Source organism: Panthera onca, chromosome C1 (assembly GCF_046562875.1).
Source record: "Panthera onca isolate mPanOnc1 chromosome C1, mPanOnc1 haplotype 2, whole genome shotgun sequence".
NCBI lineage: Eukaryota > Metazoa > Chordata > Mammalia > Carnivora > Felidae > Panthera > Panthera onca.
The window spans coordinates 130,137,364-130,155,282 of NC_138346.1; the positions used below are offsets into that span (position 1 = coordinate 130,137,364).

The 17,919-nt window shown below is 37.4% G+C and overlaps 1 protein-coding gene across 7 annotated transcripts in view; it reads right to left on the bottom strand.

Annotated features, from left to right (window-relative positions):
* NTNG1 (netrin G1) overlaps positions 1-17,919 on the bottom strand; it is a 334,190-nt gene that overhangs the window by 56,488 nt on the left and 259,783 nt on the right. For 5 of the 7 annotated variants that reach the window (XM_060624623.3, XM_060624627.3, XM_060624630.3 and 2 more), the window contains exon 5: positions 14,756-14,782. In XM_060624623.3, the coding sequence (XP_060480606.1) occupies positions 14,756-14,782 (27 nt within the window). Of the gene's footprint in view, positions 1-1,795; positions 1,856-4,190; positions 4,257-14,755; positions 14,783-17,919 lie in introns of all 7 variants that reach the window. The other 2 variants (XM_060624628.3, XM_060624629.3) reach the window with 2 other exon arrangements.

Here is a 17,919-nt window from a genome sequence, read left to right on the forward strand (position 1 = left end):
TCGCCATGTTGCCTTGCATCATATGTTACATGGCCTATGTAAATATAAGATCAAGTCCTCTGAATATGGCACAGGTCATTTTTCTTTTTGGCCAAATTAGGAAAGCTGATGAAAATTCATTAAAAAAGAAACAAAACAGATTTGGGGAAAAGAGTTTAGATAGAAAGTAAAGGAATGAGAACTCTCAAAAAGTATTTTCCTCTCACTACATTAATAGAGTCACCATGCCTCTGAGGGGCCTCCTCCAGGGGTGGCAGTGAAGTGGCTGTAGCATTTTGCTGGTCCTTACCCCATCCCTCCCCTATTTTGCAACCTTATGTAGCTTTTGAAGCTACATACATCATTTGATGACGATATGGATTTTTTTAAATGATAAGTCATCAGGTGGCTTCTTCCTGCCTCTGGAGATGTGTTTGAACCTCATTAGTGCTATGACCCCAGGAAACTGGAGATTCAATGATGCAGGGTGAAATTCCAGATCAAGAGGCCCTTTGTATTTCCAGTGTACTTGACGGGACATAAGAGAAATGAAATCTATGAAAGTCCCTAATGCTTCTCTGTTTCCTCCACTTCCTTGGTTTCTTTGTGTGGATTTGCATTTTGGAGATAAAGAAAGATCTTCCCCCTGTGGCCTTAAGATGGGCACACTTGCCCAGATAGGCTTGATACTCTATGACGCTGTGGCCGGTCTGTTCCAAAGAACTTAGTTTCCCCAAATTCATATACATTTGTATTCCCCTCAAAAGGGCACCATTAATGTTTGATATGTAAAAAGCACATTGTGAGGAAAGTTTAAGACATGGTTTGAATACCATCCATTTCCCTTTTCCCATCTTTGGACCAGTTTCATCTTTTTCTCTATATGTCACAGAAGGACCAACTCAACATTAATTAAAATCTGGAAAATGATCTGACTCTATTCAATAAGGAATAAATAAGCTGTTACGGTAATTTTCATCAAGTGGGTCAAACTGAATTTTGATTTTGTTAATAAATATATTTCTTTATAAGAGGTGTTTCATGAAAAAACAAAGAACAAAAAAAAACCCCACAAACCAAAAACATGACATAAGCCCAACAGTCAAGGGTGGAAAACAAGACACACCTGTCACAGAAGACATTTAAAGGAAAATGGTAAAATAAAAACAGAAGTCTTTATGTTTCCTGAAAAATCTTCATTCTGTGAATGACAGATGCTAGCTGGAATGGACTATTCATGAGTCACAGATGAGATACTGCTTGCTTGCATTTAAAGTAAGTAATGTAATTATTATTTTCAGGTCATAATCAATGCTAAACCCAGTGTAGATCTTCACTGGTATTCATTCAATTTCATTTCAAACAATGGAAATAGAAAATATAAGCTATTTTGTTTGTCCAAAAGTCAAATGGGCACAAAACATGGAATCTGCCATTCTGTTCTCATGAAAAGCATCCTTGAAACTCACTGTAAGTGGGTTTCCTTATTTTCAATGCCAATGAGCAACAATGTTAATACTCTAACATTCATGTTCTAAACAGGATCCTAAGCTGTTTGAATGTTTATTCACGTGTTAATCTTTCAGAAAACAAATGTTGCAGCAATTTTAATTTGCAGCAGTGAAATTTCTGAGTGAAGTTTTTTGTCTCTTACAGATGACATTCTCAGTACTATTTGATGCATTGATTGGTATCAGTCAACATGCCTCACCGATAAGCTGATGGGTACACTTCACAGATATTCCAGATTCATACAGTGCAATGTTTCACAACACATAACACCATGAAATCACTGTATGAATCCAAGAATTCCTACCTCTCTTGTGGTTTGCAACTTGAACAGAAGAAACTGTTGACAAAGCTAATTTGGGAGCAACTGGATAGGTTTAAAAGAATGAACAGCACATTAGAAACAATAGTGAAACGTTCAAACTGTAATAACTTATCATCAACCCACTTGAAAAGGTAGCCCTAAATGAAGAGACTACTTATATCTGTTGTTTCTGGGAGATGGTTTCAGTCCCAAAGGAAGTCTTGTATTTGGCTGAAAATGGTTTTACATTGTCAGTAATAAAGTTTAGAAGCTTTATTTTCAGAGGCAAAGAGAATTACCATTTAAGAGTCCAGTTATGCAAGGATTATTCTGGTAACAATATGGATATTAGGATCCCCTATTGACCCTCTCTTAAAATAGTAGTTGTGCTGAGATAATTAGCAATCATTGCCTCAATTCACTGTCATTTTCTCTGTGTAACCAAAAGCTCATCTGTGCCTCAGCCAGTTAGATTATTTTTGTTGAACTGATTAGACCTCACGGAACATACTCTCAGTGGCCAACCATATGGACCTTAGTCTCAGAGTCACCTTGAATCTGTCTACCTTTGAAAAATGTAGTCTCCTTCTCAATATTTATTACCTTTGTGGTCATATCAGTTTGTTAATGGCAGAGATTGCTCTGTTTCGCTGTCTGCCATTTCTTTTCCAATTATTCATGACGAGTTGCTTGCGAAAACAGCAAAAGCAGGTAGAGCCTGACGTTCTTTGCAGATGTTGACAAGATAAACTATGGCTGCACAGAACTGGCCTCTGTTAGAAAGTGCACCTTGAGCTAAAATTTCAAGTTTAAGCACTTTATCCCGTGCGCTGCTTCTCAAATAAATTCATTTGAACTCATTACCCACATTCTAAAAAAACTGCACCTGGTATTAGCTGAAGGTATTTCTGAAAGTTTGCTGTGCAGTGACACTGAACAGAAAACACAGCAAAATAATTAAGCAGGTGTGTTTCAGGTTTTGAACAATGCATAATCTTGTTCATCTCAAAACTCACTGTGGAGAAGTGTTAAATCTTAGATCCTGTCTTGTATAATTTGTTGAACTCTGAAATTCAATGGGAAATACTGAGTGACATTTCACTGAAGATGCTCTCATTGAACTTGCCAAGGAATAAAGCCACTAAACCTCCCCCAAATCCTCACAGAATTATACTAATAGGGGTGAGCTTGAGCTCTATTTCTTCTTTCACATATGTATGCAGAAAGTTGAAAAAATTCATTTGGAGCAGATGATTAAGATAATTCTATTTGCTACTAATATATGTATCTAGGACAGTCTCGATTTCATCACCCTGATCAAGGACTGAAAATGCAGCCCTTCCAATTTGACTCCCCAACAAATTGCTAATATATTTTGTTTGCTTAGCAGCTATTTCCTGGTTCCTCCTTTCCCTCATTTCCTCCTCCATCTGTATTCATTAGAGTTTAAAAGGAACATCCTGTATGTAATGAAAGAAGGTGGAAGCCAAAAATGTGCCTTTTTTTTGAGAAGAAAGAAGGCAAAAGAATACAATTTTCTATTAAAATAAACTCCTATTTATACATGTCTATATATATCTATAGGCTGAATGTTAATGTGAATTTAACATTGCACTGCCTCTTATGAATTTCATTGCCCAGTTTTTAAAAGTTCTATTTCTTCCTGTGTAATCACACTGCTGTCAGTCTCTCTCTTTTATTTATTTACTTATTTTTGAGGTTACAAGTCAGAAAATAATTACTGCTCTAAAGACAGACAGAGAGCAGGTTGTTCTTAATGCTGCTAGAAATAATTGGTAATTTGTAAAGGATTAAAAGGGGAAGCCCCAACAGAGAAAATATACTGTGATGTGGAAGAGAAAGAGAGAGAGAGAGAGAGAGAGAGAGAGAGAGAGAGATACACACAGAGAGAGAGATTCAAATTTCTGCCAGTCAATATGGAGAAACAGTAAAAGAAAACAAGTCTGTTAGGGGTTGCAATACTGCCTTTATGTATTTTTCCCCCGACCTTCAACACAACTGACGTACTAGTCAGTTTCGTTAAGAGGAGCAAAAGGGAGACATTGGAAGGACACCTGCAGCACTCAGAAGTTTTTAAGGCTTATTATTTATATTCTAAACTGTGATGGCAGCAAAACTCTAGGCTTCTCTTGGGAGAGACATTCAACCTAAATTTGATGAAGTGCTTGTAACTTCTATGCCATCTAATTTTCCCCTATATCTTTCACTCTAATATTTCCAGGGCACTCTTCATATTAGAAATAATATTTGAATCAGGATTCTTTCAAAGACATGGCATTCACAATAATGCTGTTATCCAGTGCTGAAAAACAGTATATGGGATTTTCCCCCTAAACATGTGGGGTTTTATATTGCTAGGAATTTTACATGCTCCTACCTTGTTTTGGGTTAGAAACCTCAAGGGAAGAAATATTCGGCCATATCCTATTAAACTTTGGAAGATCTGCATGCATCAGGAAAAATCAGGGTATGTTATTTTCAGCTATAATGTCATTTGGTCTAAACAGAAACTTATATGGACAAAGACACAAACCACACATCTGCTCTTTAACTTGGCTGTGATGCACTTAACAAAACATGACTCCCGCACCAAACAAGAGCAAGCAATTGATGATTCCCAAAACATTGAATGGACATTAAATAGATAGCCCCTTCGCTAACAAAGCTATATACATTTACTTTTGCAATAAACTAGAGTGTTCTTACAAATAACCAAATAGGGACTTCGGCATTTCAAACTGTTATATAAAGCTGGTGCCTGAAACTAGAAGATAACGTGAAAGAAATAATTTCTCACTGGAGGATTCCATTCTCTGCAATTTATATTTACAGATATGAACTGGTTGCATTAGTCTTTCATGAGAGATTCTTTGGGGTATGTTTTAAGTGTGAGCCATTATCTCTGCAAAGAAGTGGATTTATTTCCTATTTTTATTTACGCCATTTCTCAGAGAAAGAAAGGGAATACTGGTGATTTCTGGCTTCTTAGTATAGCTAAGGTTTGTATGTATGGATGTGTATATGTCTTCATGATTTTTTTTTTTTACTTCAACCTATGTTTCTAGAGTTTTGGGCTCCAATCCAGAGGTAATTATAAGCATTGTTACCTTGAGAACTGATGTTCTTTCTTTCTTAGATTCACCAGTATATACATATTTAAAAAAAAAGACTCTGGAAAAGCAGAACATCTAGGTTTAGGATTGGATGCTTTAAAATTATTTTTGCTAAGGTGCATAACTATTAAAGCAGGCATTTTAGGACTCCAATCTACCACCCATTCAGATCAGCTCAAAACTACACCTTCTGTGTGGTCCTTTGGGACTACCCAAGTCCACAAAAAGTGCTCTCACCTCCAAACTCCTATAGCATGTTACTGTCTGTGCTCCTGATTTCTCATTGATATGGGGATAAGGCATGAGTTTTAATATTGTTAATTTAAATTTCATAGGTCTATTTCTCATCTCTGTAATTAGATTGGATCTCTTTGAGGAAGGGCAAAGCCTTGCAGGAGGCCTCAGTAAATATCTAATAATTGAATAATTGATATCAAGTGGCTAGGCCACTGTAAACAGGTATTATCAGATTGTTTCCTCCATAATTAGATTATAGCAAGTAACATTCTTGTAAGACATGGTACTTTCGTTATAACTTTGGTATTTTAATATTTGTTAGAAAAGCTGATCTACTGTGTGTGTGTGTGTACACAAAGGCAGATGAAATCTTAATATTGATATTACTCTGTCAAAACTGTGGAATGAAAAAAGTGTAGTAATATTTTCCACATTTGTACCCAACTGTTACTAAATATATAGATACTTAGTAACATGTATAGGCAAAGTAGGCAACTAATGTTGCTTTTCACCTGAGCATTTTGGTGCTGGGTAGATGCTGAATTAACAGAACAAGGCTACTTAAACAGTGCTCATTACCTCTGAAAAACTATAAATTTGCATTTTGAGGGAATGAATATGATTTCTAGAAATTACTTGGAAAAAAATTGTGGGTTTATATAGAAAATATATTCCTTCACATTATTAGCTTCAAATTAAGAATATTTTAGTTTGTTGAAATGGTTCTCTCCATATTTTTCTTACAGGAGAGGCAAATACAGGTCATAGTGGGGCTGCTGTTTGTAAATTTGATGTTAGGTATTTAGTGACTTGATGAAATTAAGCAATATGATTGTTTGGTTAATAAGCTCTGCCAAGAAATTTAAGTAAAGACCGGCATTTATACTAAATCAATTTAAAAGTGAGTTTTGAAAATTAGCTTCATAAATTAAACTGTATCCCATATTCTATTAAATATTTGTTTATGCCTATTTTTAGCATACTCTTTTCCTAGTGTTTTATAATTTTTCCCCCTAGGATTCTGAGGTTCCATGTTAAGGAATGTATAAAATATATAAAAAGTTAACATAGGGCATTCTACTTTTGAATCGTTAACTACCTGACTGTATGGAATTATCGAGGTAGACAGCTCAGTCACAATCTGATCCGTACCTGGAGTGTAACTTTCTTCTGTATTGTGTACTTCAGATGGCTTCTTGGGGGGAAGGGGAGAAGGTAGCCCTTGTATTTGCCTGGGAATGTAATTAGACATTCCACCCCCCTGCCACCCCCAAAAGTTCCATTATGTGGGATGCCTAACTTTCCTGAACACTCAAAACTCAGAACCACCAGCAGTGATCCCATTGGAAATCCCAATCTAATCTACACATATCTCTGATGGGACAAAATTTTATGTGCTGTTTTTCCCTTGGAAGGAAAAATGTCCTGAAAAAAAGGCACTGAAATTTGTGTCCTCCCTCCCCCCAGACTCCTACAGCATGTTACTGTTTGTGCATGCATGTTCCAATATTTGGTCCCCAGGAGTTTTTAATTTAATATCTCATCTTATTTTTTAAAAATTTGATTTTGTCTTATAATTGCAAGGCTAAGTAAGAAAACAATATTAGGCAGTTACTCTCCATTTACTCTTGTTACTCTAAGATCCTGGCTCAAATAAATATTTAATCAATATTACTAACAAATGTTTAATTCCCAGGAGTAAATTAGGCACATTGAAGGTGATTCTAATAGTATAATTGAAACAAATTCTATGTTATCATAGCCAATTCTAATGAAAAATTTTTGCATAACATGTAGCTTCTGATAATTTTTAGCCAGGGGGCCACTTGTTTTGAGTAGGTGGAAATTGAAAATAGAAAAAAAAAATATCTATCTATATCTATATCTATATCTATATCTATATCTATATCTATATATTGCATTAAAACTATTGTATTGCCTCTTTGGGTGACCTGAGGCAGAATTTATTAATTTCACTTTTTGACATATTAACTAAGGTATATCTTTGGGCCAACATGAAGGTCTTAAAGTGGTGCCTTGTTGTAGGGCAAAGGTCACCGTGAGTCAGAAGAATCAGGTTTGGTCCCAGTACTGCTACCAAGGAATTGCCTGGCTGTTAATTTCTCTGGACTTCCATTTCCTTATAAATAAAGGTGCGGGACTAAAAGATCTCAAAGGTTTCCCTTAGGTGTTAATTTCCATCCCTCTAGGAGTTCTCCAATGGTCTAGCAGGGCCCCCACTCAAGTTCATGGGAGGATGAGGCCTATTGGGATGAGGTACACGTTCTTTGGAGACTCTAGAGGACTAAGAGGGAAGGGAAAATTATTGCTGCATGTTTTGACAGTGGACCTTTCGACTGTCATAGTGAAACCCAAACTGGAGTTGAGAAATTATTATTGGGGTGAGGGGAGGGATCCCTCCATGTGTCCAGTGGGGTTGTAGATGGCTAGTCATTCAAGAATAGCCTTCTGTGGAAATCCCTATTTCTTAAGGATGCTGGCACAATACATCTGGGAAAATGGACTGGACTCATTTTGATAATCTCCTTGACTAGATTCCAAAGACTGGCTCTAGGAGTATAGAGACCATAATCACATACTCCATAGCTGTCCCCTTACAAAAAACAAAAATATCTGGAATGTCCGTCAGATCCAATTACTCTCATTGTTGAATTTTCAAAGTGCATCTATGGGAAGCTTAGAAAATAACTATTTGGGGAAAATTTTTTGAGATATGGTGCAGGTAAGTAGAGCTTGGGCTGGATTAAAATCCCAGCTCTACCACTTGGACAAGAAACTTGTCTCTTTCTTGATAAAAAAAAAAAAAAAAAAAAAAAAGGAAACTCTCTTTGTCTTTCTCATCTGTAAGTTGGGGATGATGACACTATCTGCTGGTTGTTTTCAAGACTCAATGAGTTAATAGTTGCTCGATATTGTGAGCATTTAAAAAATGTTAGCCCTTATGATACCATTTGTGGTTGCTATTGTAACAAAAATCAGATTACTGTAGTATTAACAGTTCTTGCTGAATTGAATTAGAGAAAATAATGTGCTCCCCCTATTTTTTGCAATCTTAATTATTCCCAAAGTGAGTGGCACTGATAGGTAAAAAAGCTCACTTAAGATGTAGTTTACTTTAGGCCAGTTTTAGGGTCTCTATTGATTAATACTATTGTTCAGAAAGCAATGGAAATAGTTTGGGATACTGTGAAAAAGATTTGATTTTTAATATTAATAGTTAAATATATAATGTTAACTTTCAAATTTCTTTCAGTTTGGGGGCACATCAGTTTAGACTATGAATCAAATATATATGTCATCTGAATTCTGTTTTTCATCAGGGAGAGAATTCAGAAAACACTTTGGTTGTGGCACTTGAAACTCACTTTCATGAATCAGAAAAAATGAGATTCTAGTTACAAGAGTGAAACTTTGGAGGAAAATTTTTCTCCTCTGTGCCCCAAGGAAAACTCTGCACTATACATTGGAGGGGACTATGTTAGAATGGCTGAAATTGACCATCTATTGCTGATGCCATAATTTGTCAAACTGGAAAGCAAGCTTGAAGCAGAAGGCTGAAAATATGTTATTCACATCAAGAAAGCTTTAGAGGTAGGGTTGTTTTAGAATATTAAGTTGTCCTCTATCATCCATAGCACTCAGTTTGCATGAACTATAGGCAACTTTCAACTCACTTTGTGGGCACCCTTTAAAAACAGAGTAAATTGTGACCATGATTTCCCATCTTTTTCTAGAATGGTGCACCACATAGAATTTCATACTTTAGTAGTTTCATCAAATGAGAAGGTGAGTTCTAATATCAGGGTAGAATGTGAAGAGTCCTAATCTGGAAATTGGATATTGAGCTGGAATCCTACCTTGGCCACTGCCCCGATGACTTAGACATTTCATTTAAGCCTTTGTTGCCTTATATACTGTAAAATGATGATGTTGAATGAATTCTCTTTAAGTTTCCTAAAAATACTAATTTTTAAATAATTTTTTGGTTCTAAAATATGGTGGGAAGCCACCATGGGTGCCACCATGGATATGAAAATCCACTCCTGGGGGATGTTAGTGAGCCTTCATTAAACATCCTTCTTCAAGGAGTGTGAGAGGGAAATATCAGGTAGAGGCAAAGTCACAAGGTCCTTTGGGCCTTATATAGTTAATGCTTCTGTTACTCAGGGAATCTGGAAGCATTATTGATGCCTAGAAAGGAATCTACAGAAAACCCTAAAGCTTTCCAGAAGAAATCTCTAGGGCCTTGGAGGTAATCTTACCATCTTTATAGCAAGCTGCCTACCCTCAGAACTACCATGTCATTAAACTGATGGGGAAAGATATAGTTTAATGTGATAGTGGTAGGTCTGTCCTAGAGATGACGTATAGAATTTTATTTTTGCTATAAGTGACTATTTCAATAAAGAAAAAAATTTGGATTTTTACTGTCATACAATATGAACAAACATGTTTCATAATTTGCATAGAAAATTTCATGAGCTGTCTTGCGATCTATAATATACCTGACATCTATACATCTCCCCTCTTGCTCAGCATACTGAGGATGTTTAGCGGTAGAGGAAGGGCATATATTAACGTGGAGGTCACAGTTCTCTACCCCTTCTACTCAGACATGATGCTGGTAACTTCTGTTGACAACACAGTGAAGTACCAGAAAATGAACTTCTGTTTTTCTCCGGAACACTAAATTTCTCTGTGCAAAAATGGGTCAATTCAGAGATCAACAGGTCTAAAGTGCAGTGTGGTAGACTAGAAAAAGTCTGAGTTAAGAGTCAATAAATCTAGAATTTTTCCTTCTGAGCTCTTCCATTTGGTGTAATGTTATGAGCATAACTTCTGGAGTCAGATGGGCCTTCCTGCTTGTATTACACTGGTCAAATGACTCGGCCCCTCTGAGCCTCAGATTCACCATTTGTAAAATGGAATTCTGTAGATATGTGGGAACATCTCCCTCCGGTTGTGAGCAAAAGCACTGCCTAACTCTTCCTGGGAAGTGAAACACTTAGTTGACCAGCTCCATATCTATACTCCAAGAAGATGTCAATGATACCCACACTCTTAGCACAGGAATTCACAGTTACATGTTTGAGGCTCATCATGGGGCCTTTCAGAGATCTTGCTAAATCTTTGTTTATGCTAGGAATTTCCAGATGCCCCTACACAGAGATAATAGCAAAGGTGCAGATAGCAGCTCACACTTAAAAACTGGTCTGGCACTCTAAATTCACCTGGGAAAAGGTTAACCCATGAAAAAAGTCAGTTTGCTCAAGGTGGGTGATTTTTGATAACATTACTAAACTTCCCAATTCTTTTTTCTTTAGGTAGGGGGTACTTTGCCTCCTTCACTGTAATACTTGATTTATTCTTCAGGATTAAAGCAGCAGCTATATCCTAATGTTCATTCAATTTTAGGATAACCACAAAGGTTTCATGAATGTGAAATGCTAGTCACACAAATATGAAATGGATCTGTGATGAGGATACTGGGTACATGATATAACAAAGTCCCAAAGGCATTTCACCTGGGACCTGAGCTTTCCTTCTAGAACATCAGCAAACAGTTCAAAATTAATGTAGCACACCATGCAATTTGCCATATAGCTACACTAGCCTGATAATTTTTTTCCTCATTATATAAAACCTAATTAGTTAAAGGGCAATTCAAATGAAACTTTTATTTGGGAGATTTAGAAGTATTAAAGCAAAGGGGAAAAAAAACAAACACTGCAGATGTCTAGATAGATGAACATGATTACTAATAACCCTTGGGTGGGGAAATGATTAACCTCATTATTTTCCTCATGATCCAGGTTTCTACAGCAAATCGGTACCAAACAGAAATATCTGGATGCTGTATGGAACAAACTTTTACAAGGTCTCCAACTGGCATCAAATATTTTCAAGTATGAAAACATCTCTGGGCTTTCTCAACAGGCTATTGGATCCCTGCAGCTAGCATCTCCCTTGTTCCACAGTCCCGTCAGTTAAATCAAATTAGAGATGAAGTTTAACTCCATGATGAAGGGAATGCTCATTATAAGAGAAAACAGGAAAATGGAATATTTCCTGTAAGTGAACCATGATTTCTAATTGAATGAGGTAGAGAGGAGAGGATATCCAAACACTTCCACCAGTATTCTATGCTTTATATATCATGGTCTCAGCCACTTAAAAGTAATTTAAAGAAATAATGTATATTTGGGTTCACAGAATGTTTACATCTCTCTTTTCTTTTGTTGCTTTTCTAAAAATATCTTTACTTATTAAAAATTTTCAAGTTGTCTGAAATGGTGTTTCCTGATGTGATCTTCCATTTCAGTGGCTGGCCTACCTTTAACCTCGGACTCATCTGTCATCTGCTTTCTTAAGTGATAATAACCCACACAAAGCTATGTGCACATTAGGCCAGTTCTTATTCTAATTATGGTCTGTATAATGTTTAACATATTAGGGAAATCACTTGCTTTTCAGGACTAAGGATCAGATAATATATGCTAGAAGGTAATCATTAGTTTATCACTCTAGCAAAAACATCCACACCAAACCAACTCTTAATTTGCATCATCAGCATCAACAAATGTTCACTTGGGTAAAATTGTGAATGTTTACTTATCAGTGTGTGATACATTTTATTAAAAAAGAATGAAACTTGAATGAATTACTGCCCCATTAGGTAAAGTAGTAACAGAGATCACAAGGCTCAAATGAATATAGATATATTTTTGGGATTCATTAATTGCTGACAATATCACCAGTATTTTTTTCAGCCATGGTCAAAAGCACATCAAAATTACCAAGTTTTAAATCAAGGACCTTTGAAATGATTGGGAAGCCTATTTCCTAATAAATAGACAATGGCAGGTACAACAAATGATCTTAATGAGAAATTTGTTTCAAAAACATTTTTAGCAGATGATCGGAAAGGATGACCACTCTGTCGATGCATTTGAACCGTAATACTGGTATTGACAGTTTGAGATCTATACTGAAATCTATCAGGGCTTGAAAATCTTTAGCCATTGTGTATATAGCATACGTATGTGAATTTATGGTTACATAAATCAATAATTTACATCAGTAGTATATATCATTCCCTTTCCTTGAAATATGCTTTGGTGATGGGAGTCTCATGGGTATTACATCTGTTATAATGGCATTGTCTATGTACTTGGTGGAATTATGCTCATTGCTTCTTTCTTTGGGATAAAGGCGAAAGAAAGCCCTGGGAAACACCCAAACTTAGTTAAAAACCCAAGCAACTCCCTCTTCTCTAGCTTATACCTTGGAAACCTCCTTCCTGAACCCTGTGGAATAGGCCGTGAGTCCTCTATGCAGGAATTCTTGCCCTTTGGAGAGGAAAGGAATACACTAGTGCACACAAGGAACACCTTATGAGGAGCACCACAAAGAAGGAATGTGCAAATGCCATTTAAGCAGCCTAGAAGATACAATCATGTTTGATGGTTTTATCGTAAATCTCTTGACTTTAAAGCCAGCAATAGGCAAGCTAGTTGTGTGTGATGTTGGGTGACTCCTGGAAGCTTTTACATCCTGTTTGCTGGAGAAATCTGAGGAAACACCCACTGGGCTCCAAACGGAGCTGCCAAAGGCACAATGAGGTCAGGTTACAAACTATCACTTTGTTAGAGGGTTTTCACTAGGCATTAAGGAGTTAAATTTTCCTAGGCTCCTGATTAAAAAAAGGTTGATACATTTGCCAAAGGCACAACAAAGCATCCTTTCAGGTCACCACCCATTTCAAAATAAAACAAAGCCAAACAAAAGTGGGATTTCCTGAATCAGGGTGTAAAAGGTCAACATCTGCTGATGCTCAGAGATGGGGCATGTGGCGGAGGCGGCCGAATGAAATGTCCAGTGAGCTGTACAGTCAGAGATTCCATGCAACACATGACTGACACCGTGAACAGAAACACACCCCAGCGCCAAAGAACTACTTTCCATCCATCCATTTCTGAAGATTGGATAGGCCAGACTGCCACAGCAGCCTCAATAGTCTGTGCCAGCTTGCTTCCATTTGGTTCCCTTTTGCTCACAAATGCATATGCAAATGAAATTGTCAAGGCCTGAAAGGAGCCTACTGTGGGGTATATGTATGTGTATACACACACACACACACACACACACACACAATTAGGCAAATGCCAGAGGAGATTCTAAAGCAGAACTCGGAGACTACTAGAGCTGAACTTTCTCCATCTGCAAGTCTGTAGCACTGATGCCGTTTCAATAAGATCATAAAGGCCATGCTGTAGCATTAGGCCGGTATCTAAAAGGATGTGGACACTACTTCTATTTACAGAGCTGCTGATTTTCATGGCATTTAACATGCCCAGTGCTTAACAAAGCTGTGTCTGGGCCTATTCACAAGCTTAAGTACACCGGGTTGCTTTACAAATTGGAAGACCTGCCTGTGCATTTGTAAGAAGGAGGAAGTTGTTTTTATCCAAATGATCAGAGTATTGCTTTCACAATGGATGTTGGGTTTTGCAACACCTCAGCGGCTGTTGTTTACAATGCAATCACCCTGGGTGGCACAGCACCCATGAGGAAGTCTGGGAGGGGTGAGACCACAGTGAAAATTCTTCCCTTCACTTACAGCACATAATCTTGGCTTTCTCAGTATTCTATTTTGAATCAGTTAATCTAACAATTGTTCAAAGGTTTTAGCCATCAGAGCGAAAGGCTGAGATATATAAAAACCCTGCTCCACAAAGCTGTGGGGCATTTCCTTAATGAGCATTTCAGGCTTGGTGTTGGGGTGTCATTGTTTTCTATGTGAAGAAGGAGCTATAGTCTGTTTCTCCTATGACAGCTGGGAGGATGCTGTCTGCCATGGTAGTGGGAGTTTCAGTTGCTTCTATTTCTACTAAAAGATTTCTTGCAGGAATTCTAGTAGCCGGATTCCTAAATTCTGCATATATTTTTTAATACCACATTCTCTATCAAACTTAAGCCTAAGTAGTCAGGAAAAGATGGATCGCTGTATTTTAGGAGGGAGAAATGGACATACATTCTTTCATTCCTCCAGAAAACTAATGGTCGCCAACCTGCCTCTTTCAGGCCTTCACAAAGACTGGAGTGCAATACATTACTAAAATTCCCTCCCCCTGGTTTTCTTGGGTTCTAATAAATATGCCTAAAGCATTTGTTGGTATTCACTCTCTGCTTTTAAAAATTACAGTAGAAATCCATACCCAGTCCTAAAGAGAAAGTTGAGTTTGTTGTTGGTTACTGAGTATGAGTACACAGGACTATTTATACTTTTGCTCATGAGCTATGGTTACCTCAGTAACTGCACCTCTGTAAAGGTAGCCTTCATTGATTAAAAGTAGTCAGGAAAACTGTGGTATTAGAGGAGTTATACATGGATAACTGTTTTATCTGTGCTCTCACCATATCTGTGCACAGAACAAACACAACAGTTCAATTCACAAAGAAAATACCCTTTCCATCAGAAATGGACACTGGGAAAATAGGTCTTAGGAGCCCAACAAGAAAACAGAACTAGCCTAGACTTGGTTTGGTGATTTTCTTTTTTTTTACTTACTACCAATACTGGAAATACTGGGGATACCTGGAAAGAAAGAAAACAATAAAGAAAAATTGTTAGACAGTTATTAATACATGATATCTTTAACTTAATATAAAAATCTCAGAAACTTAACACTAAATAACATTCAGATCATTAGGAAATATGCACAGAAACAGAAAGACATATATTCATCCATCAAAACCATTTTTGCTTTCATTCTAGAACTCCTGAACTTATCAGGGTTGGGAAATTAATGCTCAACTTCAACAGCTGGTTCAAGACTGCTTCATGACATCAAACATTTTGTGCCTGCCTCTAAGGTCAATAAACATTTTGTGGCACTGTATGTGGTTCAAAACAGATTTTAAGCTAGGCTTATGTTCCGGGCATAGAGTGCCAAATATACACTGTGTGGACCTGTGTAAATATCTCCACACGTGCAACAGATCTCTTTAAATGTGTTATGAGACGCATATGTTAGCTGTTGAAAGTCATTTGGCCCTTTATTTGATTAATTTTGCATAACCATCATTTTTAGCCCTCTTTTACTTGTCAGATATGTGGATTAAACTCTGTAATAGAAACTTAATTGAGCAGAATAATTCAAGAATACATTAGGTTGTTCATATTGATCATGCAGTTCATCAATTTTCTCAGCTTCCACTTTAATTTACAGGTTGTGCTAAGGTGGTGGCACCATTGCAGAATGCAATGGACTTGGTACAAACGTGGACATGAATTTAGTCTGTCCCGAGAGCAGGGGCATGGCAGCCAGGCTGCCTGGGTTTGAAGCTTTGCTCTTACACTCACTGACTGTGTGACCTTGGGCAAGTTGCTTACGCTCTCTGTAGCTTGGTTTCCTACCTCTTAGGGTTGCTGCAAAGATCACTCAAATTGATACATGTAAAATACTCAAAATGCTGCTTGGCAGGTAGTGTGGACTACATCCGTCTTTACTATGATTACTGTTATTGATATAGTGGGTTCATCAAGCAAGCAATACAATGAAAGATACTGCTAATTAAGAGTCAGAGATTTATATCTTCTCCACTAAAGTTGGGTAGGGGTATGGATGGGAGCATGAGATGGGAATCAGACAGAACTGAGAGGCCAGCTTTGCAACTGATTAGCTGGGTGATGACTTCAGGCAGGTTCCCAGCCTCTCTATGCCTGTTTCCTCAACTGAAGGGGGCTAATACTACCTACTGCATAGGGCTGCTGTGAGGATTGGATGAAACAATCCATAAAAATGTCTGACACATGGTACACTGTCAATAAGTGATAGCTGTTAAGGGGCTGTTCAGACTTGTTCTCCACATCACTGGAGTGTGCTCCAAACAGGTGGTAAATGTAGGAATCATTAAACTTCTATTTTAGTATTTATCTTTGAACAACTGCCCTCTGCTTGTTTTAACATCTGACATTTGGCATAACCTACTTAATCATCGTAACTTACTCAGAGATTTCTAGCTGTGTATTCTTTAAAACCAAGAGCCGTTTTCCTATTTCCTAATGGGGAGGGGTATGAAGGAATTAAAGCGTACCATGATTTTTTAAAAACCTTGGAAGGAGTGAAATTTTATTTTCAGTTATTAAATACATTCCAAATCTCTTGATTTTTAAATGCACAGGGTTTATGGCGCTTCAGCTTAATTACTGATTACTCTTCGACCCAAACTGGAAATCTAAATTTCCATTTCTGTGTTTTAACTCTGTCCTCTGAACTGAATTTCATGCTGAAAGCAATCTCTTCAAAGGACTGCTGAGTTCCTGACCGATACTTTGGCAGACTATCTTTGCTGCAGCGTGACAGTGACTTGGTACTGAATCAATCTTTCTTTCTTTCTTTCTTTCTTTCTTTCTTTCTTTCTTTCTTTCTTCTCTCTCTCTCCCTTCCTTCCTTCCTTCTTTCTTTCTTTCTTTCTTTCTTTCTTTCTTTCTTTCTTGCCTTCTTTCTCTTTCCTACCCCCCTCTCTTCCTTCCTTTCTTTCTTTCTTTCTTTCTTTCTTTCTTTCTTTCTTTCGTAAATCCCCTGTTGAGTGAGGTATAATGGCACCATCACAATTTTAGTATCAATGGCAGAAGCTCCAAATTCCCCTATGATTGAAAATCCTGCTCCATCAGAACTGGTTGCCTTTTGTAATCCGTCAAAGAGAATGGAAGTTAGGATGGCAGAAAGAGACTTTTCGGGCGTTTTGAAACTTACATGGAGTTAGAGGGCCATGCATAATGCAAGGCGGAGTTCTCAGGATGTTTGGCCAGGCAGCTGGAGAGAGAGCGAACCTGCAAGACTATTTAATGCAGTACTTGCTGCAGCTGAATACATTAGAACGATGCAGAAATGTTTCCATTCCTTTGGGGATGCTAGCGCAGGAAGAAATGTTCACTGCAGCTGTACAAAGCTTGCCAAGCAAGGCCATTCTGAGATCTTATTTTCCTCATGAAGATGTTTTCCATTACCTAACATTTTGGATGCTTAAAGTTCAGCCCCTTCCTCATTTTGTGGCTTACAATTTTTTGGGGTAGTGTCAGGTGAGTCACTTTCTATTCCATTGCTGTAAAATGGGAATTCCTTAGAAAAGCCTTTTAAACTGTTTGCTGGCATAAAGATTTTTGAAGTAGAAAATATGTGAACACCAAGGGATAGCCCTTAGTACATTTTCGAATGTTATTATTACTATTATTTTTCCAAATGTTCCTTATTGTACTGTCCAAACACCTTGGTCTGGGTTCTCTACAGACAACTAAAGAATTTAATAAACCCATTACAGTCATTAAAAAGAGTAAGGTAAGCCATGAGAAGCCTTCCAAGAGTAAGACAAGAGGGCTGTCATTCATGAAAGGTGGGCTTCTTTGGGGTCTGTAAAGGATGAATAAATGAATATAATTTCATCTGACAACACAGACAGTGCCCATGAACCACGGGGATGAGAGTCAGATTATCTAGACACATGTTGGCAGTTCTTAAACACTCCCTGTGAAGTAATAAGTATTAGGTAAAGAATATTTTTACCCTTAAAATTGAGCTTGGAAGTTATTCTTTCCCTTCTTTTTTCATCTCCCTGATGTGAAATAGCCACTCCCTGTGATCACACACCTCCTTGTACAGGCCTCCCTGAAAAACTTATCAACTTATTTATAATTGTTTGTGTGTCTGTCTGAGAGGTCTGAAGGATAGT